At 40.4% G+C, this 25,626-nt stretch overlaps 1 protein-coding gene across 2 annotated transcripts in view; it reads right to left on the reverse strand.

Annotated features, from left to right (window-relative positions):
* PTK2 (protein tyrosine kinase 2) overlaps positions 1 to 25,626 on the reverse strand; it is a 151,602-nt gene that overhangs the window by 106,263 nt on the left and 19,713 nt on the right. The window contains exon 1 of one of the 2 annotated variants that reach the window (XM_058802075.1): positions 22,823 to 23,012. The exons of the other annotated variant lie outside the window; for it this stretch is intronic. Coding sequence (XP_058658058.1) covers positions 22,823 to 22,925 — 103 coding nt within the window. The 5' untranslated portion in view covers positions 22,926 to 23,012. Of the gene's footprint in view, positions 1 to 22,822; positions 23,013 to 25,626 lie in introns of those variants that run through there. 2 annotated transcript variants of the gene reach the window in all.

The raw sequence follows: 25,626 nt of genomic DNA on the forward strand, positions 1-25,626 counted from the left end.
TCCAGATCGTAGATAACATTTGTGAGGCTAAAACCTGACTGGAAGTATTAAGCATCTATGAAATTCTGACCCACCAGACAGAGAAGAAACAACAGCCCATCTGGGCAGGATGTCTTTACCTCTTTGAATAAATGGCTGAACTGCATTAATCCAAGGGAAAGGCAGGAACTTACACTGGACAGACAAAAGGCCTCTGATGTCCTGCCCTCAGGGGAGATGGTGAGAGAAGCCAAGGAGAAGCTTCTCCCAACATTCCCCCAGTGTTTCACCCTTGAGGGACTTCCCCCACCCAGTTTCCTATCTCTGTGAAAACTCAAGAAACCACTACAGCTTCATTGTTCCTCTTTTCTGGCCATAAATTAAAATTAATTAAGCCAACCTTAGACCCAAATTAAAGCCTCTCCTCCTCTTTACCCCTCATGAACAGACACAGATCTGAAAATGACAGCAGCCCCTCAGGAACTCTTTGACTTCTCCTCACCAAAGGAGCCCGTGAGCTGTTTTTACACAAACATTGACTTTAAAGCTGAAACAGGCACCAAAATCTCCCCTCTGGCACAGTAACACCAAGACAACAAGACTATACAAGCTCCAAAGTGCAAGACTCTCTCCTGTAAGGTTAAAATAGCCATTGCTAAACCCCAAAGGTCCTCAGGGTAGGGAGTTTCACCAGGACAAATTCAGGCAGATGAATCCCAACTTCCAACTGTTTGGAGTGAAATTGCAGTTTTCAGGCTCAGACAAGGCCACTGACCTTGTACAGGATGCTCTGCATCCTTCAGAACAACCCACTCTACCTCAAGGTCACTGGTGAAACTGCTGAGCTTTATTTAAAGTTTACATAAGCAGACAGCAGGGAGAATTGCTACAACACAAAGCGAAATTGAGTCACGTCTTCCCAGAGAACCATAAGAATGCCTGCTTTAGTATTAATTCACCACACTCCAGCCACTTAATACACAATTCATCAGGTTTTATGTGGCTGAAGAACAGCTATGGAGGGAGAAAAGCTATTGGGGAAACACCAAACCAAGCATTTACATGTCTAGCCATAGGCTTAAATATGGACAATCTCCATCCCTTGGGAGCAGCAAACAGGAAAGCAATGCAAGACTCCAGTACCTACACACTGAAGTGCTTTACAAGGTGTCATTTCAATGGACAGGCAAACCACTATTATAATGTTTCCATATTCATCAAAATGTGGAATTAGACATCAGACTGACAGTACTGGGTACAGGGTCCGTTTTCACACGGTTATATTTCACAGAGGTTTTTCAAAGTAAAACAACCCCCTCCACAAAATTAGAATAGCAGTTTTCCTTCAGTATTTGATCATCACTGGTTCCTTACAACTTCTTTTAAAAAGCCCAACGTTTACTTTATGAAGCACCAAAGCAGCAATAAATCTGATAGCTCCAGGTATAGAAACACATGCCATATCCCTGCTTATGGACCTATTAACATTCCCATTAAAACCAGCCCCAGGGTTTGAGCTTGTAGTGTGACTGTAAAACTCTGCCCCAGGCCAAAACTTTGTAAAACACAGCTGCTGTTAAACAACTACTTTACAAGAGCTGCTGGTTGTTTTACGATACAAAGAAAGCTCAGGTAACAACACCACGATGCTTATTTGGGCTGTTCTAAATTCAAACCAGACTGGTGAGTAATGCTGCAATTACACATCTCAGTTTAAATGAGCAGCTTTAATCCTCTTGGTATTAAATAGACAGGTAGAGTGTGCTACCATGGGCCAGAAACAAGCTACAGTCAACTAAAAGAAGGCAGATTTAGACTGCATATAAATCAGAAATTTTGGACAGAGCAACCTGGTCTAGTGAAAGGAGCTCATGCTCATGGCAGGGAAGCTGGAACTAGATGATCTTCAAGATCTTTCCCAACCCAAAGCATTCCATGATTCTATGACTTAATTCTACTGTATTTTATTGGATCTTGTGGTGTAAAAAGCTAATGGTCTAAAGTCAAGCATCGTCAAATTTCTTTGTATGCAAGGCTCTGTGCCAGCGTCCCTCAGAGCTTCCAAGAGGAAGGACTATTGTTCTCCCAGGGCTTGCACTTCAGAGAAACCCCTGTGTTTTCTCAGTAATGTCAAGGACTATTCCAAGACTGGGGGAGGAGCAAAGCAAACCAGCAAAGCAAACCAGCCCTGCTGAGATGCTGCAGTTGTACCAGACTACAACACAAGATGTATTTACTATTGCTGAGAGGGTTTTCTTTACTGTGGTGGGAGTACCTGAGATTTAGGCAAGTTGAATCTGTCTAGAAGTTATTTCCTCTCAGTGTAACTCCTCCTGACACATTCCCACATTTGCTGACTATATCAGAAACAAAGTCAGTGTTATGACTTCCAGTAGCACAATCAAAGTTCTAAGTCACGTTTCACTATGAGCTTTGAGTACTCAGAAATTAAATAATTTCCACTAATGAGACAGTCAAAAGTCATTAAAAAATATTTAAATCAATTAACTGCAAATTGGTTAATAAAGTGATAGTAGAGGCATCTCATAAGGAAAATGGTTTCAATGCAAATAATGTCTTCAACATCAGCAGTTTGATAATAAAAAATAATATAAAAAATAAACAACACTTCCTCTTATTAGTGTTGGCTGATGGCCAACAATGCAGTGCTAACAAGTTCATGTTACAAGGAACCAAGCTGTAATTACTCACATTATTCACACTGTGACTCCACATTGTCCTTTGTAGATACCATGAAATCTTATTATTCTTTAACCTCTACATTCTGATCCCCATCTAAGGCTTGAAGGCTTTGACATCTGTGAGCTAAAGCCCCTTCCAGGTGGCATTTCTGCAAAATAACTTGGTCCATCTAAATTCAAACCTATACAAATCTGAAAAAATCTATAAAATCTGTTAGAAAAGCTAAGAATACAGTAAGGATTCAGAGTTCATTTTGCTCTCTGGTCCTGGTACAATAATCCTTCTGCAAGACTTAAAATACTTTCAAATATGACTTAATTATTAAAGTAAATAAAAGATTAGATTTAGATTGCTTGCACCTTTGACAAACAGCTGCTTTACTAGACAGACTGACTGCAAAGCAGCTTTCCAGAGGACCTGGATATCTTGGTGACACCAAGCCAACCATGAGCCAGCAAAGTGTCCTTGCAACCATCAGGCTCCTGGGCTTTGTTCCCATCCTGACAAGAGAGACAGGGACATTATGGAGAGAGTCCAATGAAGGGCCACAAAAACAGGTCAGGAATTTCAGTGTCTGTCATAGAAGGAAGGGTTTAAATAAATGGGATAGTTTGGCCTGGGGAAAAAAAGCTCAGGGAGATTTTCCAAATGTGTGAATTTGTAAATGCAGTAAAGATGGAGCCAGACTGCTCCCAGTGGTGCCCAGTGATACATTTATTTATTTGGGCATGAAGGGACAAAACAGGAATTTCCATTTTAAGTATTAGGAGAAAGTTTTTGCACTACACAGGCGGCTGAACACTGCAACAGGTTGCCCAGAGGTTGTGGAATCTCCATCTGTGTGTATTCAGATCACAGCTGGACACAGTCCTGAGCAAGCTGCTGTAGGCTGACCCTGCTCTGAGCAGAGGCAGAGGAGGATAAATCTCCACAGGTGCCTTGCAACATCTGAAATTTTGTTATTTGGCAATAAAAACCAAATTAAGGATTTATTTCACACTCTAAAATCATAAATCATCCAGAATACATCTCACATCAGAGAGTAAACATCTCGTGCATTTCAAGCTCAATCCATTTTCACAGCTTGTATTAAATCCTGCTGTAACTCACCTTGCAAATATTAACTTGACTATCTCAACCTCACAGACAGGAAAGGTGTAAAGTACAATTTTAACTAGGATCCCCATGACAAAGGCTGTATTTTTGGGGCCTGTGTTGAGAGTCAGCACATTGCTGACTTTTGGTATTCCATCACCTGATACAAACACATCCACAGCACAGAAGCAGCAAAGGTGCCAGGTGTGTGACAAGCCCTTTTTGCATTTCCTTGATGTCAACATCTTGTTACACATTTAAGGATGAAACCTGGAGAAAACCATCAGATTTGTGATTTCAAATTAGGGATGGACTCAGAAAGAAAGGACAAGGGCTATTTTTTCCTTTTATCATCACTTTAGCCTTTAAAGACATTCAGTAATTTCAGCTATTTCCAAAAATCACTTTGGAATGTCCCTGTCTGTTCCCTGCTGAGTTTATTTTTCTTGTACTTCTTCTTTCAGCTAATGCTGATGTTCAAAAGCAAAAGAAAAAAGGAGCAATCCTTTGTTCCACTTTACCCTGCCTTTCAGCTATGTTCACTGGTTTTGGTAATATTTGCTATGACTACATCCAAGAACACATTTATTTATTTATTTCTCTTGCTGCCACTTTTTAGTCCCTCCCTGGTCACTGCTTTCTCCCTACTCCAAATGTATTTATTTTTAAGTGCAGTATTTGTAGTCAAAAGCATTTATCAAGGTTCTCAGGTCAAAGTATAAACCCAGACACATTAAAACAATTTTAAAATCAAGTTCTTAGTACCTATTTTAGCCTAAATCATCTCACCATGTACTTCACTGCATTAGTATGGAATAGAAAACCAGTACTGGCAATTCCATTTTTCCCCCTCAGGGAATACTGCCTGAAAAGTTACTAAATCTGTGTCTCAATACAGTTGAAAGATAATACAAACCAAAGTCAAAACAAGTTTAGCAATACAAATTGCCAATATGGGAACATTTATTTCAATTATAATAATGTTTTAGGAGATTAAACATTCAAGGAAGCATGAAGGAGGAATTCAGACACAGCATGAACTACAAGACCCTCATGAAGTGAAGCAATATGACAATCCTGGGCCTGTAAATGTAAGACAAGGATAACTCACTAAAAATCAATAATAAACAAAGTATAAATAAATTAATGCATCACCTAAATTAAATTAAACCATGCCATATTCCCTGTACAGCTGCTATGGTCAAAGGCTGCTGAAGAACTCAGAGTGGATTTTGCTGAGTGCTGTTACTGGGGTAGCTGCACCTTGGGATGACAGGATTGACAAAGTTTCAGGGGACAGACCAATGGTTAAACGCTTGTCCTGTCAAGCAGCAATTTTCCAAATGTCCCAAAAAGTCTTGTGCTCATCCAGCCTGCATTCAAAGTACCTCCCATCCTTCTCACTAAAAATCCCACATGATTAAGCCCTAATGTACCTTTAAATACTCAGTTTAACCCAATTTTATTGGAACATTACATAATCTGCGCTATCAGCAATTCCCTTTGGAGTCAGCACCGTTTTCTATTTTTAATATTAAAAAATTAAATAGTGAGGAAACATCAGTTGTGTTGGGAATACAAGAAAATCAATGTCTGTACAAGCTTTAATTAGAACACAGTATCCAGTTAGATACTTGCCTAATTTCTCAACAGCACTCTGAACTTTCACTGTGGTCCCCTGGCACCACTGAAATTCAAATAAACACTAATCTCCCCTTGAATTTTCTGTTGCTTGCTTCTAGAAAACTCTGGAGAATTAGAGGGGTGCAGTTTTATTTCAAAAGACACCAGAGAAATGAGCAAGTAACAACTGTGCAATTTTAAAATAAAGATTTAAATTAATTTCTGTGTATTTTGAAGCTGCACTACTTGTTGGCAGCAGCCCTTGCTATGAAAATTGAAATATGGGACTGAAGGAATGAATTCAAATAATCTTTTCTAACACTCCTGTGTGAAATATTGCTCCAAGGAGGACCCACATAGCCCAGCTGTTCTTCCAAACAGCTTTAGAAGAAAATAGAAGCAGGAAGAGTTTACTGTCCTTCTTGAATGGTAAAAACTAATGAGAATGGTGATGATGCAAGGCTGCTTCACTGAAATTAAAAACCAGAACTCCCTGAAACTAGAGGCAGCTGAGGAGAGCAATGAGATATCCCAACTACACACTGTCAAGGCTTAACACATTTGGCTTTGGCCACCATTCGATTTTACCTGGGAACTCCTGGTTTTATATTACTGAATGACACCATCCCAGCCTATAATTCAAAATGTTCCAGCTATCTTTTAATGTTTAACACCTTTTAATAATTTTAAGTGTGAGATAAAAGGCACTTAAGTGTTCAGGAGGAACAGCATGACAACAGCCTTGCTGTTGCTGGCAGGGCAATGGCCTCTTACAAAATTCAATGACCTGTAAAAAGTTTTCCTTGGGTTTATTCTGACTCAGGTGTTTCTCAAAGCCAGTAACAACAGCCTCTGGTATATAGGCAGAAATCAAGAAAAACATGATTCCTTACTCTGTACTCTGGCTAAGTCAAGCTAGAAACAGATAAACATACACTGCATGGACCACTTCAAGATTTGTATTTAAAAAAACCAAAAACCAACAAAACATAATAAAGCCTTAAAAAGGCAATTTAAAACACTTCATCCACTCCAAATAGATCATCAGGCTCCTGGAGTCAGCACCAATGATTCCATACTGCTTTGGATCAGAACACAATTTATGGATTCCCCACCAGTGCATCCATCCCAGGTGGGTGCTCCTGACGTGCAGTGCAGGGCTGAATCCAAACCCAGAACTCACCAACCAGCTGGAATTCTGCAGCTGGAATTCTGCCTTGGACAGCTGGAATTCTGCCTTGGACAGGGTCCCTTGTTCCCACACTCGCTCCAGAAAAAAGGGATTTCTGTGCTGTGCACTGCCCTGCTAAGGGAAGGGCATTCAGGGCTTTTGCTCTTTTCAATCCCAATGAAGCTCTGAGGTTTCTGGTGGGGTTTTCCAGTGAGTGCATCATTAAATCTCTGAATGGAACCATCAACACTGAAAGGCTCACAAAATTGGAATCATCCAAGAGAACACCTTTGGTGTCCAGTCAAAGCACTTTTCAGTCCTTTACCTTCAATCTAACACAGGTATACTGAACCTTTCTTAATTAATTAAAGCAAGTCTAATATACCACCGGGCCTGAAGTTTGACATTTATACTCTACTGAGAAATAAGGAATTCACAATTTTAAGGGAAAGCTCTCACCAAAATAACATGATTACAATATAAAGTGGGTTCAGAATGTGTGTTTTAGGGGTTTCTTCAACCTGCAGTAAACAGAGAGGACTCAGACAACAGCTTACCAAAGAACTGATGTTAGAAAAACAAATTCATTTTTCAGAACCATCTCCACTATATATGTCAGATCAGCTAAAAATTTGGCTTTGCATGAGACACAAATGACCAGAAGGGTTAAAATTTCTAGAAGAGCTAAAGAAGGTAACAGCTGCCATTAGACCATTCTACTTCCAACTGAGTCACTATTTCCTGAGGTTTGTCAGCTAGGGGAAGGAAGCCATTCCAACTGGTATTAACCAGCCCAAATACATTTAATTTAGGGCTTCCTTAAAGAGAGCTCTCTGAAAGTGGAATTTAGTACTTAAAAGGATAAAATATTGGGTCTGTGGTAGAAAAATTAATTGGAACCTGGAAGAGGTGGGTTCAATTCCCTAAAGCAAGACAAGCTTCAGTACAATTAAGTTTCCTCAGTTTTGCCACTTCCAGTTGTGGAAGGAATCATGCAGAACACCACAGGAATAATCAATCACAGTACATGTGGCACTATTTTCATCTCCTCTCCAACCCCCCCTGACAGGAGACACCCTGGCTCAAAACCTCATCATGCTTTGCAACACATGAGCCATAATTACAACACAGCCTGTGCCAAAACCCACATCAGCCTCTTCCACTAAAGCAGCTGTTTGGGTTGCTCCATCTAATCCATCTCATCCCACCTGAGATAACCCAGATATTGATTTGTTATGTAATTTCAAACAACAGGGAATGGGGTCAGAAATACCAGAAATATCTAATTCTACTGCTACACATTTCAAACTCAGAAGTAAAATGAGTTTTTGCAGGTTCTGTGACAGCCCATCCATGGTGGATCAGCACAGACCCAGCAGCACTGAGGTCCCAAACCACCAGTGTGAGCATATCCTCATCATGGCAGGGGAGCAAAGGAGACAGGTTTAACATCCTCATGGTTTAACATCTTCATGGTGGAGATATTCAGGCACACCTGAAGGCACCAAGTCAGCAGGTTTCACCAGCCCCACAAGAATTTACTGCACCTTTTTAGAATATATTTGATAATGGACAGGTATTAAGTAAGAAGCTCATAAAGATGCAACTTACTTTACAGTGCATTTTTCTTCTATTCAATTATTTCCCTGGAAACAATAAATCAATTCCCACCATCACGGTGATGAAATATGCAATTTGTGTGTGACAATCTCACCATTTGCAGAAACAGCAGGTGGTAATAAATTAAGTTGGTGTGACACAAACAAGACACCTCCATAAGCTAACACCCCACACACAGAGGTATCAATCCATCCCCCTTCAAGCCTCTACTAGAACACACAGGAATATTAATTGGAGAGGGGGGATGCACTTGTACACGTGCAGTTTTGAAATGCTGAACTGACTTGGCCTGAGAACACAATGCAAAAGGATCTGGCAATTAAAACACCTTTGCACATGAGCTTCAGGAAGCAGAGTTCTTACCTATTTGCAATCTGTGCTCTTAATATGCTTGAATTAATTTTAAAATAAATACTTCACAGTAGCTAGAGAGAAAACAGAAGAACAATCTCCTTCAGCAAGGAGTGTGTGTGCTTTAGTATGTATGAAAATATTTCTGCACAAAACCTGGATGTTGTGACAATACACCTTCCATACCATAAACATGCAGCAAGTCAGAGGTACCAGGGTCAGAAGTACCTGGAAACACTTTAAACCCTACCTTAAGTGAATAGGAGCAAGAATTAGGAAAAACTGCACAAATTAATAAAATTATGAAATATTCAAAGATGACAAAGTCTTTCATCAGATTACCAATTTTTGCCTGAAACTGGGTCTTTGGGATCTTTGTGACTTGGAAGAGGTTCTGTCAATGCTTACTAAAGGCAAGGGGTGTCTTCAGCATTACACAACCCCTGCCAGCAGAGAATTATGGATTAATTTTTTTCTATTTTAGCCCTAAGGTTCAACAGAAAAGTCAATGGAATTTCCAGAACATCTTCTGCATTGTTCAAAAGTCCAGAGAAGCACAACTAAAATAATGAAGGGGCAGAGCAGGAGCCTCGTGAAGGCAGCCTAAAAATGGCAGGACTCCAGATGGGAGCTTGATCAATATTTACAAGATCCACAAGGAAGGATAAACTGATATTAAAAGATTCTCTAGAACTCTCCAATGCAGTGGATAATGAAGAAATCTAAGGACAGGCTGTAGATAACATTGATGCTCACACATTCTCCTGAGAGAGTCACAAGTAGGAGATGCTGTCCAAAGAGACAATCACTGATGGGTTAAATTATTTTAACATTAAGAACATCCATAAAAGCTTCACTTTTTGCTTCTGCAATTGAAGGTGAAATACAGAATTCTGGAATGGTTTGGGTTGGAAGGGACCTTCAAGTTCATCTCATTTCAACTCCTGCCATGGGCAGGGACACCTTCCACAATCCCAGGTTGCTCCAAGCCCCATCCAACCTGGCCTTGGACACTTCCAGGGATGGAACATCCACAACCTCTCTGGGCAACCTGTGCCAGGGCCTCACCTCCCTCACAGGGAAGAATTTCTTCCTAATATCTAATCTAAACCTCCTGTCCTTCATGTTAAAGTGGCTCCCTCTCCTCCTGCCACTCCAGGCCCTTGTCCCAAATCCCTCTCAGCTCTCTTGTAGCCCCTTCAGGCACTGCAAGGGGCTCCAAGCTCTCCCTGGAGCCTTTTCCTCTCCAGGCTGAACAACCCCAACTCTTCTGGTTTGTCTCTAAAGCCAAGGTGCTCCAGCCCCATGATCAACTTAATGGTCTCTCCTGGACTTGTTCCAAAGGTCAGATATAACCCTTGGGGCTTCCAAAAAGTTCAGATGAAAATACAGCTACACAGCCTTGGAAGGTTTTGCACAGACTACATTTATCAAGTCAATAGATGCCAGTGCAAAACAATGATGTCCATGCTTAGAAAAGCCTGAAATCAAGTCAGAAAACTAAAAGAAAACTATTTTTATTATAGAACAGCTCAGAAAAATAAACAACCCTATGAAAAAAAGCCCATCTATGAACACATCCAAAAAGCCTACACTGAATATAGTCTGATCCTTTATAAGGGTTCACATAAGTATGTTTAAAAAAAAAAAACAAACAACCAAAAACTAAGAAAATTAAAGATGTCCCATCACTCAGGCCTTATTTTTCAAGTTTCTGTGAAAAATATTTTCTTGCACACAGTTTAAGTTCCCATGTATAGTTTAACATCCAAAGATCATTAAATGAATTTGTCTGGTTTCTCAGACATGCCTGTGTTAGGAGCTACAAAATTGATAAATGGTCATTTCTGAAGAGTGTATTTGTACAGAGGTTTGAGTTAATTTTTCAAAGGCAAGCAAGTTGTCACCAGAGGCTGCTTCACCAACTTAATAATCTGTCCTTGCTGCTGCCAAAGCTGCAGAATTTGCCACCCCTTTCCTCCCTGCCAAGCATTTCCTCATCCACTCTCCCCAACCATGGAGCCCTTGCTTCCCTCTGAGCCCTACTGCTTAAATGATTTTTGAGTTGCTTTTACACATTAAGACAGAATAAATCAGTCTGGCCTTATTTTTTTCTGGTTTTGGTGGGGGTTTAATTTTTCTTGGGGTTCACAGTCTAAAACTGACACTCTAAGCCTCTGCTGCTAATCTATTCAATAACATTTACTGATTTTCAATACCTGGTCAAGAGAGAAGTGAAGATGAAAGGCAAAGGGGGACAGAGAAGAAGTAGGAGATGAAGAACAACTATTCCACTGAAATGAAGAAGACAAACATAATTAGGTGAAAAATACCAGTATTACAAATTCAAGTGTAATTTCCAACTTTTTCCTCTTTCTTTAAAGGCATTTATTAACTGTTAGCTGGTACCCGGACAAGTTTGACCAACTAATCAGATAGATGTGAATAAAAAAGACCAAGGATCTTTAAAGGGGCAGAAGTTGATGGAATTCTGCGGGAACAGGATAAACAAGTAAGGTTTGTTTGCATCTGAGGAAGGCGATGAGCACCTGTAATTTGCACCAAAATCAACAAGACAGCTGATCAGTGACTATCACGGCACCATCCACAGCTCTCCCGCCAGGCACTGGAATTTTAAAGAGGTGACAGGAACTTTTAAGATGTAATGAGGTGCTTCTTTTCCACCAGAGACCAGCTGAACACATGACAGAACAAGTAACTACAATGAAATGTAAAGGAAAAGGTTAATTTGAGATATGCCTGGCACAGCCAACAGCAGCATAAGCACAACTAACCTCTAATTATTTCCCATTATTTTGCAAATGTCAAAGTATGGTCTTTAAAGATGCTCAGCATTTGTCAGGAACATGATTTCATTACATTTTAATCAGCTGCAGAATATTTCACTTAGCAAGTGAGTTCCATGGCTGACAGGAATTCCACAAGAAAAGCTCACTTAAAACGCAGTTATGTTCTTCTGTCAAAGACAACACCACTGAGAGGAAAACCTGAGACATCAAGAGTTAATAGGATTTGCTCTGAAGAAATGAGCTGCAAATGATTTTCACACTCCAGAAGGAAATTAGTTTTCCCACTTTAAGAGGTGAACAGAAGAATACTTTGCTAATACAAAGAAGAGTACAGAGCAGCATACTTGATGAGACTTCATGGTTTACCCTACCCCTTTAGGCAAAATAAATAAATTTTTAAAAATAAATAAATAAAGATCAAGCCCCTAAACCAACAGCCCCAAGCCACTATTTTCCACTTACAGCAATCCTACACATTTTAAAAGTTTTAAGAAAGACCAAATTCTGATTCATTAATGGGCAACACTAATTCCTTATTTAAGATGTCACTTAACAGCGACTGAAAACATCCCTGTTCCACCCTTCTTTGTGGAAAATGCATTTTTCACAGCAAGAACCCGAGCTGCACAGCCTGTGACAGAGCAGAAGTGAGACAGGCACAGAGGGGGTGAAGCTGAGAGAAAAATCCCCCAGGAACAGATCCCGGCGGGTTTGGCAGCACAGCCCAGCCCCATTTCCCCACTCACTGCAATGATCCCCTGCCATGCTCAAGGTCAGAAAACTCAGTTTATTTCAGAACTTCTTCGTCATATTTGAAGTTTCTGGGACCAACTCGAACTGTGGAAGTTTTTCTTGACACCAGTGCATGCTCATTTTATTTTTTTTTTAACTAGACAACTCAAGATTCTTCACTGTTCTAATGAATCAAAAGAAACTCAGAGCATAAAGACTTTGGAGATGTAAACAACTAATACCAAAACTAAACACAACCCTGGTTCAGTCTTTATTTACATCACTTTTATGATATCAAGGTAATTTTAAAAAAATATCTCTTCTGCATCTTCCTTTGAATCACAATTCAGTCATAGCATTTAACAGGACAGGACTTGAAAAAAGTTAAATTATTTCCCTGATGTGTCTGCCTTCATTGTTAAGTTCTGTCACCTTCAATATCTGATGTTAAAAATCCAACCTAAAATCAGAGTTGTTGCTTTTAGAAACTGGATAAATGCCCAGAAAAAAAATGCTAAATACTTTTTTCCCTCATTTTTCAGATGTAAGACATAAATTTTAAATTGGATTTGTTCTTTCAGAGTCTAATTTAAAGAAGACAATATACTGCTGTACAGCATATATGAAACATACAGATTGATCTCAATGCTTTAAAAGGCACTTAGCAAAGATGTACACCAATACAAGGTATTTACAAAGAAATTATTTGGGATAGAATTTGTCAATTCTTATAGGATATTTTAGAGGAAAGGCTTAAATTCCATGTTTGTTTGTTTCAATGCAAGAAAATTAAGATTAAAAGGAGACAACAAATTAGGCTGGGAGTATGACTATAAACATGTTGTTTTGACAGAAAGCTCTGAGCTTATAAATCAAGTTATTATAACATTATATAATCTTCTCTTATATGCTAAAGAAAACAGTTCACAGTGATAAAACAAACAGCACCTCTCTGGTCTGAAACGAAAGAGAAAAAAGAAAAAACCCACAAAGTAATAATTAAGCGAAAAAATAACAGTCCATCTAAAAATTTAGTGCCAAATTACACTGTACCATCAATGACAAAGAAAATACAGGCCAGAATTGACAAATCCACAACCTAAAGTGTTCCAGATCCACTTTTCTTCTTCAGTAGGGCCTTGATCACACAAAGCAACACCGACCCCTGTGGATTTCCAGCAGACTGGAATACACAAGTGTGGTGGTGCTGAGTGCTGGAGTAGCTGAGTGCCCTGGATGAGGAAGGAGGAAGATTTCAGCACCTGAAAGGATCCAGCCCAATAAAATCTGCACCTGAAAGGACCCAGCTCTATAAAATCTGCCCAGTCAGTCACAAAGGACACATTTTATGAGCAGCTTTACTGCAGAGCAGGAGGTTGTCCTTGGGAGAAGAGAAGGGCACAGCTCAAGTCTCGCTGCCTGATCTGAGATACTTTCCTAGCAGAGAAAAGAAATAAAGCTGCACATTTTAATTCCCATTTACAACAAAACTGGCAACATTAATTATGTGAGTGCAGACTGGATATACAGAGCAAGGAGAGCTCTAAAAAGAGAAGGAAAAATAGTCAAGAATTTTGTGGTAATAACCTACAAAAAGTTATAGATTAACTATTATTTTGTACAATTATTGTAGGGCTGAAGCATCACGTGTACCACAGACAGCAACAAAACTGAAATTCATGATAATTCCCACATTAGGGAAAGGGAATGACTCTCACTTCCCAAAATGTAGCATTATTCCAAAAAATCACAACTCTTGTTTATATTCCTACCACTGAACAGGAAAATACTCACTGGATTGAGACATCAGTGACTGATTCATAAAATAAAATTATTATTCTTTGCAGACATAAAAAAACTATTTTAAGTTGAGGTTTGGTGTCCTCCCTCTTAATTTTATGTCTCCAAATACTGTGTTCATACTAATCTTTCCTGAATTTCCCAATACCATGCTGAAAAAACACAGAAGATTTGTGACTGCAAGTTTCAAACCTGTCCTCGTTTCTCATTCTTCTGAAGATGCACAAGCCTTTGCAACCACACAAGTAACCTGAGACACCTGGATTTAAAAAATCCTTCAGGCAGTATTTCTGACCTCTGTGAACTCATAAATACAGACCCAAGTTTGATCCCATCTTACAGCCAGTTTCAAGTATGAGAGCTTTTCCCCATTTTGATGCTTTTTATCTTGTTCCTGATATATTTACACCCAAATCCTCTCACTGTGGTTTATTTTACTTTGGCTTGGCTGTGATTTTAACATTAAAAAAAAACAAACTAGAGATAAATCTGGATTAAACAGAAGTGACTGGTTGCCATTGCTTTTCTCTGCTGGATAAACAGGAAGTGTGTTTTAACTTGCCTGGCTTTTCCTACAGGATGGAACAGGAATTGTGAACATGACCTTGCTGTGTATCCAGGAGCACCCAGGGTGTGCTTGTTCCTGATTTCAGATAATTCCCATTCCCATCTCCAACAGTCACTGCTCCCTCCCAGAACACACCAGACACAGAGAAAGGACAACAATTATCCCTTCAAATTTTAGGAAGGAACAATTTCAGAGATTCCAGTCTGATTTCAGCATCAGCAATTAAGGATTTGGATAATTCTGAGCAGAAGACTACCTGAAGGAGGGTTTAGCACAGAAATGATTTGGCAGCCACAGCCACAGCAAGTGCTCCTGACAACACCTTGGTTTTCATCAGTGTGGGAGATTACTTAAACTGCCCAAATGTATCACAGCCAGAGCTGGGAAGAGAAGTGAGATGTGGCAGATTAGAACATTATCCTAAAAGCATTTTTATTGCACCCCTAGACTGACAAAAGACACTTAAATTATATTTAGATGTGCAAGTTTGGTACTTTGAACATGAAGTCCAACACTACTGGTCAATACAGGCCACACAGCTTGTTCCAGAAGAACTAAATTAATGCAACCAAAACCAGCAAAAAGTTTATTCAGTATCACATAAAACCAGAACCTATACAAACACCAAAATTACTCTGGAAAGAAGAAAAATAATGGATGTTTTTCTACCAAAAGACCTGATGATGCCTTTTATTAATATATTCAGTTTTTATATTCTGTATCTATAAAACAGTATATAATATATTTTAAATTAGATAGTCTATGAAATATTATGTGTATGTATTTAAGAAATATAAAAGCAAAATATTGAAGGGACAAATCTTTCATTTCAAGGACAGGAACAAGGAAGAAATTCTCTAGTGTGAGGGTGATGAGGCCCTGGCACAGATTTCCCAGAGAAGCTGTGGCTGCCCCATCCCTGGAAGTGTTCACGGTCAGTTTGGATGGGGCTTGGAGCAACCTGGGACAGTGGAAGGTGCCCCTGCCCATGGCTGAGGGGGTTGGAGTGAAATGATCTTGGAGATTCCTTCCAACCCAAACTATTCTGAGGTTCTACAGCATCCTCCCAACTCTGTCTAAGAACACCACAGGCACTAAGTCCTCACAATTACAACCAGAACAAAGTCCCCCTAATTTTAGTTTCAGAAGCACATGCAGAAAAGCCCACCTTCTGCTGAACCTGGTTAGCTGATAAAACCTTAACTCACTGACCTGACAGGCACCATCCCTACGTGCCCATCCCACTTCCATGCCACAGGACACTGATTGGAACAGCTCAGGGTGTAAATCTTAATTTCTTTGCCGCTCTCATGATAAACATGACACAGGAATCAGCCCTGAACTGGGAACAGATACACAGCTCCTGTCACCCTTTCCCTCTGGGGAGGGGCTGGGATGGATATCTGCAGCATCCACATGCTCCTATTTGACAGGTACAGCTCTACAGAACCATAAATCAGAGACCTTTTAATTCTGCCAGCATGAGTCAGGACTGCTGCAATCAAACACCTGAATGGACAAAAAGCTGCTGTTCAAGTACCTGGCAATGCAATTTGTTGCATAGGAATCATTTGTTAGGATCAAATTGACAAGGCTGCTGACTCCAAAGTACCTTTGTTGCAATTCTTCAGATTATCTTGACCAACCATCGTGACACAGGCTGAGACAAAACCCCCTTTGAGCTGAACACAGAGATTCCAGGAACATGATTCCTACTATCTCCCCATACCAGCAAGAACAGATCATTGCTGAGTTGCAAACATATTAGCAGAAAAGTTCTGAGAAGTTTCAATCCTATTGCCCCTTATCTTCAAAAATCAGCAAAGAAGCTACAGACCACACCCAGTTCCTTCCCAGAAATAAAGATGTAACAGGACTGCAGACCATTACTCACCCTGCAATCACTTATGATGAAAATGTTCCTTGCTCCTATGACCTCTAGATGGATGTTAAAGGAGAAAACTCAAATGGTATGGGAATCCATGACAAAATACTGGCAATTCAGTGATTAATTTTACTTTATTGAGAGGTATGGTTCAAGTGAGGAAAGTCTGGTTTTACTTTTAGTTCTACATGAAGTAAAAAGTTCAGCTTTGGGTCTCAAAATGCCACTGTTGAGTTCATTACCCTCATCCCCTGCTGATGTGATGCTGCACAAGACACCACTGAAGAGCTCAGGTGCTGTGAGCTGCTGTCCCAAGGCACAGCAGAACTGAAGCACACACTGGTTTTACTCCTGTATTCACTCAAGATGAGGAGACTCAGGCCATGGAAAAAGCTGTTTCTCCTTAGACATTTCCCTGGTAAATCAAGGGACAACACTTCATTAGCAGATTCCAATTTAAATAGGAAGTACAAACCCCCAGTGCTTGCTGTTATGGATCTGAAATCACTGGCAGGAGAAACACTTCAGAAAGCAGTGACAGTGCCTGGGGAGAGGATTAACCAATCTCCCTTCTGATAAAGTAACAAACCTTGGTTATCAAATCAATACATGGGAAAGGGGAGTTTGTTTACAGGTTATTTTCAATAAAATGACTCAGCAGGACTGAATACACACAGAAATGCTTTTCTTACTATCTGTGCTAAGCTACATTAAATATCAGAAGAGGACAATCCCACCCTCTTTCCATATGCCAATAAATCCATGCTGGGCAACCACCAGTGACCTCCACACCTCAATCACCTGCAGACCTCAGCAAGCCCCGTCCTTGCAAACCCAGCAGGGAAAGCTGGCACTGGCAGCTCTCAACATGGATTCAACAGGAGATACTGCAGGGATCTCATTGCTTTAGCACGATGATGAAATCTTCATGAATGATACAGTATTTCTGTAACTCCTATAAGCAAATACTCCTATGATGTCCTGTACTTAAGCTTCTTTTATATAGTATTTAACAAAGATATTTCCTTATGTCTGGCTTTTGGCTGTTGTGCTGGGTTATAGAATTCAGCAGCTTGTACAGGTTTCCCTATATATTGTTATAGTGTATATTAATCTATAAAGTCTCCAGTTTTTAATAATTCCATGAACAAATCCGTATCAGGTCATGAATTTAGGAATACGAGTGAGGGTTTTTTTCCACACAACTAATGAAAAGTACATCATCTTTGCTGGCATATCAACATTTTTACAAAACATGAATTTGCAACTGTTCAATTTCAGCAGCACTACATCAAGTGAAGAGCTGAGACAACCTAAAACATTTCTTACAAATACAACACCAGTCACAAAAGCTCATTTCAGTACCACAGTCCCACAAAAAAAAGCTTCCAAAAGAGACATTGCCCAATTAAATGCATTTGCTAAGAACACAAAAACAGGTAAGAGATCATCTTTGGTACCTAATGTTGAAATACAGCAAGTCTTGCCAGGTTAACTGGGCAAATCAAATTATGCACATGTCTGTAGATGTATTTTACATACAGAAAATAAATATACACAAACACATAATGGGACTTGCGATAAAGAAATTTCAAATATAAACTGCATAAGAAAGCAATTAGGGTGATAAACTCCTGGTTAACTTTTCCGCTTAATGCATCATTTCCAACAATGAAACATTCATTTGGGTTCCAACTTCCACACTTCACAGTTACACTTGTTTTCCAATCCTTCTTTAAAAGGATCTTTCAAACATTTTGTTTTCCTTATTGAAGTTTCAGGTTTTTTCCAGGCAGCTCAGAATTTAATTCCAAGCTGCTTCACTGGCTCATTACCAGGTGCTACAATTGATAAGATCACACATCTCCATTACCCAGGGAACAGCAAATGCTCCCCCAGCCCTTTAAAACAATCACTTTCCTTTCTTGTAAGAATATCTCCAGCTCCATCTTCCATTCCAGTCGTCTTTGAATGCGAACAATCACCCCAGTGGGAACGCAGCAGACTCCCTGAGCTGCACAGTTCTTGTATTTTCAAGAATATTGAGCTACCACACGTTGTGCTGTAACACTGGAAGGGAACTCCCCTTGCTTTTCCAGATTATTTTCCACCTTTAAATATATCCAGGCATATCAGGAATATGATACTCTGAGCAATCCAGTCTAGTGGAAGGTGCCATGGGCAGGGGAGCTGGAACTAGACAGATATTTAAGGTCCCTACCAGCCCAAAGCATTCTGTGCTTCTATGAACTTTTTGCCTATAAAATTTAGTGGTTTGATGAGATTAACATTATTTTTCTTCTTTCTACAAAAACCTCCCCAAAAAACAGGAATTGAAGAGATGCTTTTCATGGTTTTCAAGTCTCATAGCTCAAGAAGCTACAAAGTTATCACTAAGTTTAACAAAAGTTTAGGCAACATTACCATTCAGAAGGAAATGGCCAATGTAGCCCATGTGGTTAGCCAACAACAGACTGACAAATGACAGACCAGACTTTTCCCAGTTGTTTTCCCCTCAGACACCACGGGAAAAGCACCAAATGTCACTCCTAAACTACACCTATAGAGCAAAGAAAAATGCAAGAGCAGGTGCTTCCCTCCAGTCACTTCAGCTGAAGCTCACTGAGAAGATGTAGCAGAACAATCATACAAACAGAATAGTTTTTTTTTCCTTTCTATACACAAGAACAATTATATTTCCATGTTAGATATACAATGGCTATGGCAAAGAAGCAGGATATCTTTCTTTAGAGATTATTTACCTGCCTACAGCCTTCATAGCAACTTCCTTTACTCCATTTTCTATGACTGTGTCCCTCTTAGTGATCACCTATCACATAAAAACCTAGGGCCTGTTGGACTGAATGTTATCACTCTGTCAGCAAAACAGCAGAGATTTATGACATGGAGATGAAGGAGAAACAGCTCTGACCTCCTCTCTTATGCATCCAACTGCCTTACTTATATTCAACACATGACCAGCAGGTCCCATCTGAGCACACCCCCTCAATCAGCAGGGCTCCCCAAAAAACAAACCCACAACATTGCACTTGGAACTGCTTCTCTCTTTAGAAAAAGATTGCAACATCTGCAATAGGGCAAAACTCCTTCACAGCAGATTAAATACACTTCACAACACAGGTTAAAATTTTTAATATTTCTTTTAGTCAAGAGCAGGTTTTTGACTGAATTTGGCTCAATTATTTAAAGCCAGTATAGATTTTCCATGTTAGTTTGAATGGCTGAGTTCAAGGACTGTGGTCACCCTGCAGTAACAACTCACATGGCACACACTGAATTACACCAATTAATTGTTCATAAATGACTAAACAGAGCATTTCTGGAAGATATTCAAGCAACTTCCTCCTCCTTGGGGTGGATAATTCACAGACCTATAGCAGAGCTGCCCAACTACCCTTGGCTGTCACATTTACACTGATTTCACCCAGTTATTGTGCACAGTTAAAATTCACAGGGAACACAAGAAAAAAGTTACCAGCAAAAGTATCTAGGTTGAAGTGTAATACATTATACTGTTAATGATTTTAACAAATTTCAGAGATGTTAGTGAAAAGTCTTTAATGACCCATGATCACTTTCTATTCTGCTGTTAGAGGCAGAAAGTAATCAGTCCTGGATGACAGCAGCACAAAGTTTCAGCACTTAGCTGGGAAAGGAGTGGTGACTGCTCAGGGATCAAGACAGGCACTTCAGCATCCCTGAAGTTGTAACTGAGCTTAAGGATGATCAGTCCACAAGACCTGACATTTGAAGTTTCAAATTACTTAATGAGAGGGAGGAAGCAGCCAAAAATGTCTTACTGCTATCCTGATAAAGAAATACAGACTTACTGAGAAGAAATATGCCAGCAACAAAGTACACACTTTTTCTTCATTCATCCACCAGAATACCCTCAAATCCAGAGTGTGCAGATCCAGACTAAATTATTCAATTCAGTAACACTACTTAGATTAGATTTAGATGTGGAGAGGAGGCAAAAAGCAACAACACAGATTCACACAAGTACTTTCTAAAGCAAGTAAATATCTTATTCTCTGTAGCAGCCCTACAGACAGAGGCACAGAATTGGCTGCAATTAGGTCATCCCACGCTATCGCTAAGAAGATTTGACGATTTCAGATTTAAGAACGCTAAAAAAAAGTGGAACCTCTGTATGAACACAGACTCACTGAAATATTTCAAAGCCTTTTCAAAGAACAAACATTTGCTGAGATCACACCTGGTGCAATGAAAGCTCAATCTGTCCCATTCAAAAGAGAACAGAGCACTTAGAAAGTTATGGATAATAAAACATACATCAAGATCCATTTTAAGACATTATAAAATACTTTAAAAGTTTTATCAGTTTTTGCTACAGGTAACCTGACACTTTACCAGAAAAACCAAAGAGGCAGAATAAAGACATCAGAACTAAATGGTTCTCTCATTAATATATTACCTTTCTTGGACTGCAGATATCTCAGAGCCCTTATCAAAGTAGGCCAGATCCGTCTCATTTCCCTAAGGTTAAGCCGGTGAACAGTACACAAAGTAATCATCCACTAAGGCATGGCCACCATTCAATGACAAATATAGCTCAAGTTATTTCTCATCTGTCCTATTTTTTGGGAGGCTGTGATGAAGCTTTTTCTAGAAATCATCACAACTGGCAGCTGTGAAGATCCTGGTGCCTTTGTCCTCTTATGTAACCCCTGGTGTTCCCCTTCTCCCCCACCAGGAATAACAAGAGATTACAGGGCCGCTCTCCAGATTTGGGGCAGAGGGGATGGACAAGCAATCTTCCCTGAAGTCATGTTCTGAGAACACAGGCGACCAGAGGAAGAGGTGGGATCATTTTTCATTCTTTTCAGTAGCTGGAATGGGTGGGGGGGAATCAATACCTTTTATCATGGCCCAATGCAGCCATCCCCAGCCCTGCTGGGGCATCCTCTGGGACTGGAGTAGGGGGGAGAAATCGATACCTCAGTACTAAGCAGCCTGAACAGCAGATGGCAAAAGCTTGATTTTTGCTTTCAGAAGATTCTTCTTCTCTACTTTAAAAAGTTACTTTCTGGGAGGTACCTTCATCCTGAGCCTCACAACAGTCCAAGGAGAGGAATCCCAATTTCATCTAATACTTCTGTTACCCAATTTATGACACACAGATCTGGCATTGTTGTTACCCCCTTCACGGTAAACAAGTTTTACTAAGAGCAAAGGACACTCTGTATTAGCTTTGTTTCCAGCTACCGTTACTCATTGTTTACTAAATATTATTCCCTTGTGAGCTGACAGGTTCTGCACTTCATGAAACCAGGGTGTGGTGTTCCACTTCTCCCATTTCTAAGTCGATTCTACTCTATGTAGTATAATATGTGAATGTGTGACATATTATTAGTTTAGCCTGAATATTTCCTAAAGGTGCAGAAAGCAGGCAAGATAAAGTGTTAAATGCTTTTTCTTGTGTCCTCCTAATTACTAGACAATAAAAACTGTAAATAAATTTAATTTTTTTTTCAAACAACTAATCAGCAGCTATGCCTATCGAATCCTTAGTTAGATACGTCTGCCCCGTACTTCCGAAGTAACTAGCTGTGCGTGATCCAAGATGACGGTGACGCAATACTTCACTGCCACTTTCTCTTCCAAAAAAGAAAGTACATTGAAGTGAAAGCAAGCACGAGGAAGGTTATGCTTACAATCAGCAACATTAAACTTTTTACAGTTGTTTTCCATCTAAGGAAGATTTGATTCTTTAGCTACTAACAAAATTTCGACCTTAATCCCTGTAAAGTCACATCCACAACTCCAATATACAAGTAACATCCAAATGATAATACGGTAAATATAAAAGTCTTGGGGTGCAAATTAAGATTATCACGTGAATGACTTTCCCATGTCCATCTAACTATTGTTAAGCCTCAATTTCAAGTCCAACCGTCTCATTGGAATAAATTCATGCTCTGTGGCTACTTATGGTCTCCGTTTGGGGGTGGGTAATAGGGGTGGCAAATTCAGAGACATCAAGTAAAAACATGTGAGTCTTTCGCTCCCTACGATCAGGATCAGACACTTAAAAACTAATTCTTCTAAAAGGTGAGTGAAAGCAGGATCACCCTCGCAGCGGCTTCAAACATACAAAGATCACAAACAAAGCCGTCAGATCCTCACATCAGTACAAGTACAAACCAAACAGCTCAAGCGCTCTTTTCATTTCAAATCATTCTTAAAGGCAGAGGGAGAAAAAAAAAACCCTACAAAACCCGAAGCATCCCAGCTGTCAGGTGAAGCAGCTCCTGCAGAGGGGCAGCTCCGCACTGCAAGCGCATGACCAGAATATTTATTTTCTAGCTTGGCTTTGAGAAGGAAAAAACCATAGAACCACAGGTGGTAAAACGTTAAATTAAGAGGGAGAGAGAAATGCATACAGCTATATACATATATATAGACACACACATTTATATATAAATAAAAGGTCGGAGTACCTTTAGCCCAGCACATGGGGAAAGGGCTGCAGCCGCTTTTCTCCATGCAGCCCGCACCTGCCCGCCTCGGGGGCTGCTGCCCGGCCACCTCCAGCAGCCACATACACGGAGCGTGCTCGATGCCGGCCAGCTCCGGCACACAATGTCCCGATTCAGCGCTCCGGGCTCCTGCGGGGGGAGGCGGGAGCCGCCTGGCCGTGCCGGATCCCGGGCAGAGGAGGGAGCCCCGGCCCTCCCCGGGGCGGTGCGCCTTCACCTGGCCGCGGGGGGAGCGCGGTGCCCCGGCCCGCCCGGGGCTCCAGCGCGCTGCGCTGAGGGGAGGCCGCGTCGCTGCCTCATCTCCCCCCGCCCCGGAGCATCATCCACCTCCTCGCCCTTCTCCTCCTCGCCGGGAGCGGTGCCGAGGCGGAGTGAGCCCTGCGGAGGAGGGCGGGCAGGGGCGGGAGGCGATTACCCGGCTTCCATTAATATGCTAATCCCCGTCTGCTGCCCGCGCCCGGCCGGCTCCGGTTCACCCTGTGCGCAGAGGCAGAGCGCTGGAAACGCCGCCCGGCCCGGCTGCGGACCGGCCTCGCTTCACCACCGCTGATGTTCCTGGCCCCGCACCGCCCCTCCCCTGCCGCACCCGCGTTCTGCCACCGCTTTTACACATTTGCTGTGTCCGCTTACCGACACCAGGCATCCTAAAAGCAAAACTTGGCTCTAAGCGCACAGAACTTCCCTAAAAGCGCTGGAGAACTTCCCCAAACTTCAGCAGGAATCGGGGTCACGCTCTCCATCAGCACTTGCCTAACTCCACGAGATTATGGATGGAAGAAGCCCGGCAGTGCTGCTTGGCCCTAAAGAATGAATATTGCAGCCCATGCCAGTCCTTAGTGCCACATCCAGCCCCCTCTAAACCCTTTATTGATTTCTCATCAGAAGGCAAAGGTCACCTTAAACATTCACCCCAGATGGTGAACGGCCTTTGTTTCTTCTTAATTTTGTAGCACCTAACACCAAAACTGCTTAAAATAGTTTTCTTTTCAAATGGTGAGTATAAATACTGCAGAAGCCAATGTTTATAATAATCACACAACCAGGCACAATGTGTGTATAGAAATAAAGCAAATATCCATTTTACAGCAAAGTACTTCACAAAAATTATAAATAACTGTTTCAGCTAGAACACCTATTAAAATCAACAGGAACAAGATTCACACTTCTCATTAAAGCTCTTTATATATTCCACGGTAATCTCTTCTCACTCCCAGCCCTCAGCAGTAAGGCGTGAGGCTTATCCAAGACTAGAACCAAAAGGGAATTAATCTAAAGCCAGCAGCCTTCAACTTAACCTATCTGCCTACTTGTAGCAGCATGCACTGGGCTACAGCATATGTTTAATTACCATTCTTTACTGCCATCTCATTTCTCAATATACTGACTGGCCTTGCAGAATTAGTGGTGGATGTCAAAATTCTTGATAAAAAAAAAAAAGAAGAAGAAAGGAAGCAGTAACTGCATTTAACTGTTGTCTGCTTCTCTATTTAAACGAGAAAAAATATTCTGTGGTAAAAAAAAAAAAAAAAAGAGAGAGAGAGATTAGGCCACAAGCAGGCCCATCAGATGTTCTGCATCACTGCTCCGGCACAAAGCTCCTTCTGGGGCTGAAGAAAGCCAAAGGGAACTGAAGACATGCCTGGGTGCCTTCCTCCCCCCACCACAAAGTTTTCCAAGCCCCTCAGTGCTACACACACAGACAAACACTTCTGGTGACAAGGTCGATTATATTTACCTTCAGTAATAAAGCAAAACACGCTACAGTAAATATTTAAAGCCCCAATTATTGTAGTTGTGTGGGTACAGAAGGGGCACAGACAGGCTCAGTGTCCCTCTGGTTCATGCTGGCAGGGCAGGAAATCTGCTTTTACACATCCAGCTCTGCCATGGGCTCCCTTGGTGACCTTGAGCAAGTCAGACTTGTTTCCTTCAAAAAAGGAAACTGCAGATACTTCTTCAGTTCTCCTTAAATTGGTTTGATCTGTGCTCTAGGGTGTAAAATATATTTTTAAAAATGTGTTTCTTCTATGAAAAGAAAATGCTTTCCAGAAAAGCAGATAAAAAAATATCAAGAAGTAAAAAGGGGAAGGTCTAATTTAAAATTTATTTATGAAAACAAAACCCTTTAAATATCAACTCGTAAGTGCATTACCAAGGACAGTTTTAATAAACAGAATGTGTGGACTCTGTATTCTTTACACTTTTAACAGATGAGGCTAATACAGATTATCAATCCAAGTGTCAAGAGATACTGCCTGCTCATATAATACCAGTATTATATTCATTCTTCTCAAGGACATAAATTCTTGGTTTTGTATTAAACTACAAAATGAAGGTGAAAACTAAGTACTTCATAACATGACAATTTTTTAAATTCAATTTTAGAAGCTGTCCAACATTTTACACCCGGAATATGTATTTTTTCACTTAAACCAAGTGCTTCCTTGATGCTTTTTAAAAAATACTTAATATCTATTTGTTATTATAAGAAGTACACAGTGGACATATGCTCATCTCTTCTTTCAAATAACATGATAATCTTTTTCTGCACAAAAAAAAAAAAAAAAAAAAAAAAAAAAAAAAAAAAAAAAAGCCAAAAGCATAAAATTTATGTTATGGAGATGTTCAGAAACCCCAAAATTCCAAGTTGCAGGGAGGAAGCAGACAAGGCACAAAGTTAGAAAACAAACCTGAGAAGTTAAATACATCTCCAGTACACAGAGTATACTGAGTATTTACAACATTTTATAAATACTGCTCCTCAA

This window comes from Ammospiza caudacuta, chromosome 1 (assembly GCF_027887145.1).
Source record: "Ammospiza caudacuta isolate bAmmCau1 chromosome 1, bAmmCau1.pri, whole genome shotgun sequence".
Taxonomy (NCBI): domain Eukaryota; kingdom Metazoa; phylum Chordata; class Aves; order Passeriformes; family Passerellidae; genus Ammospiza; species Ammospiza caudacuta.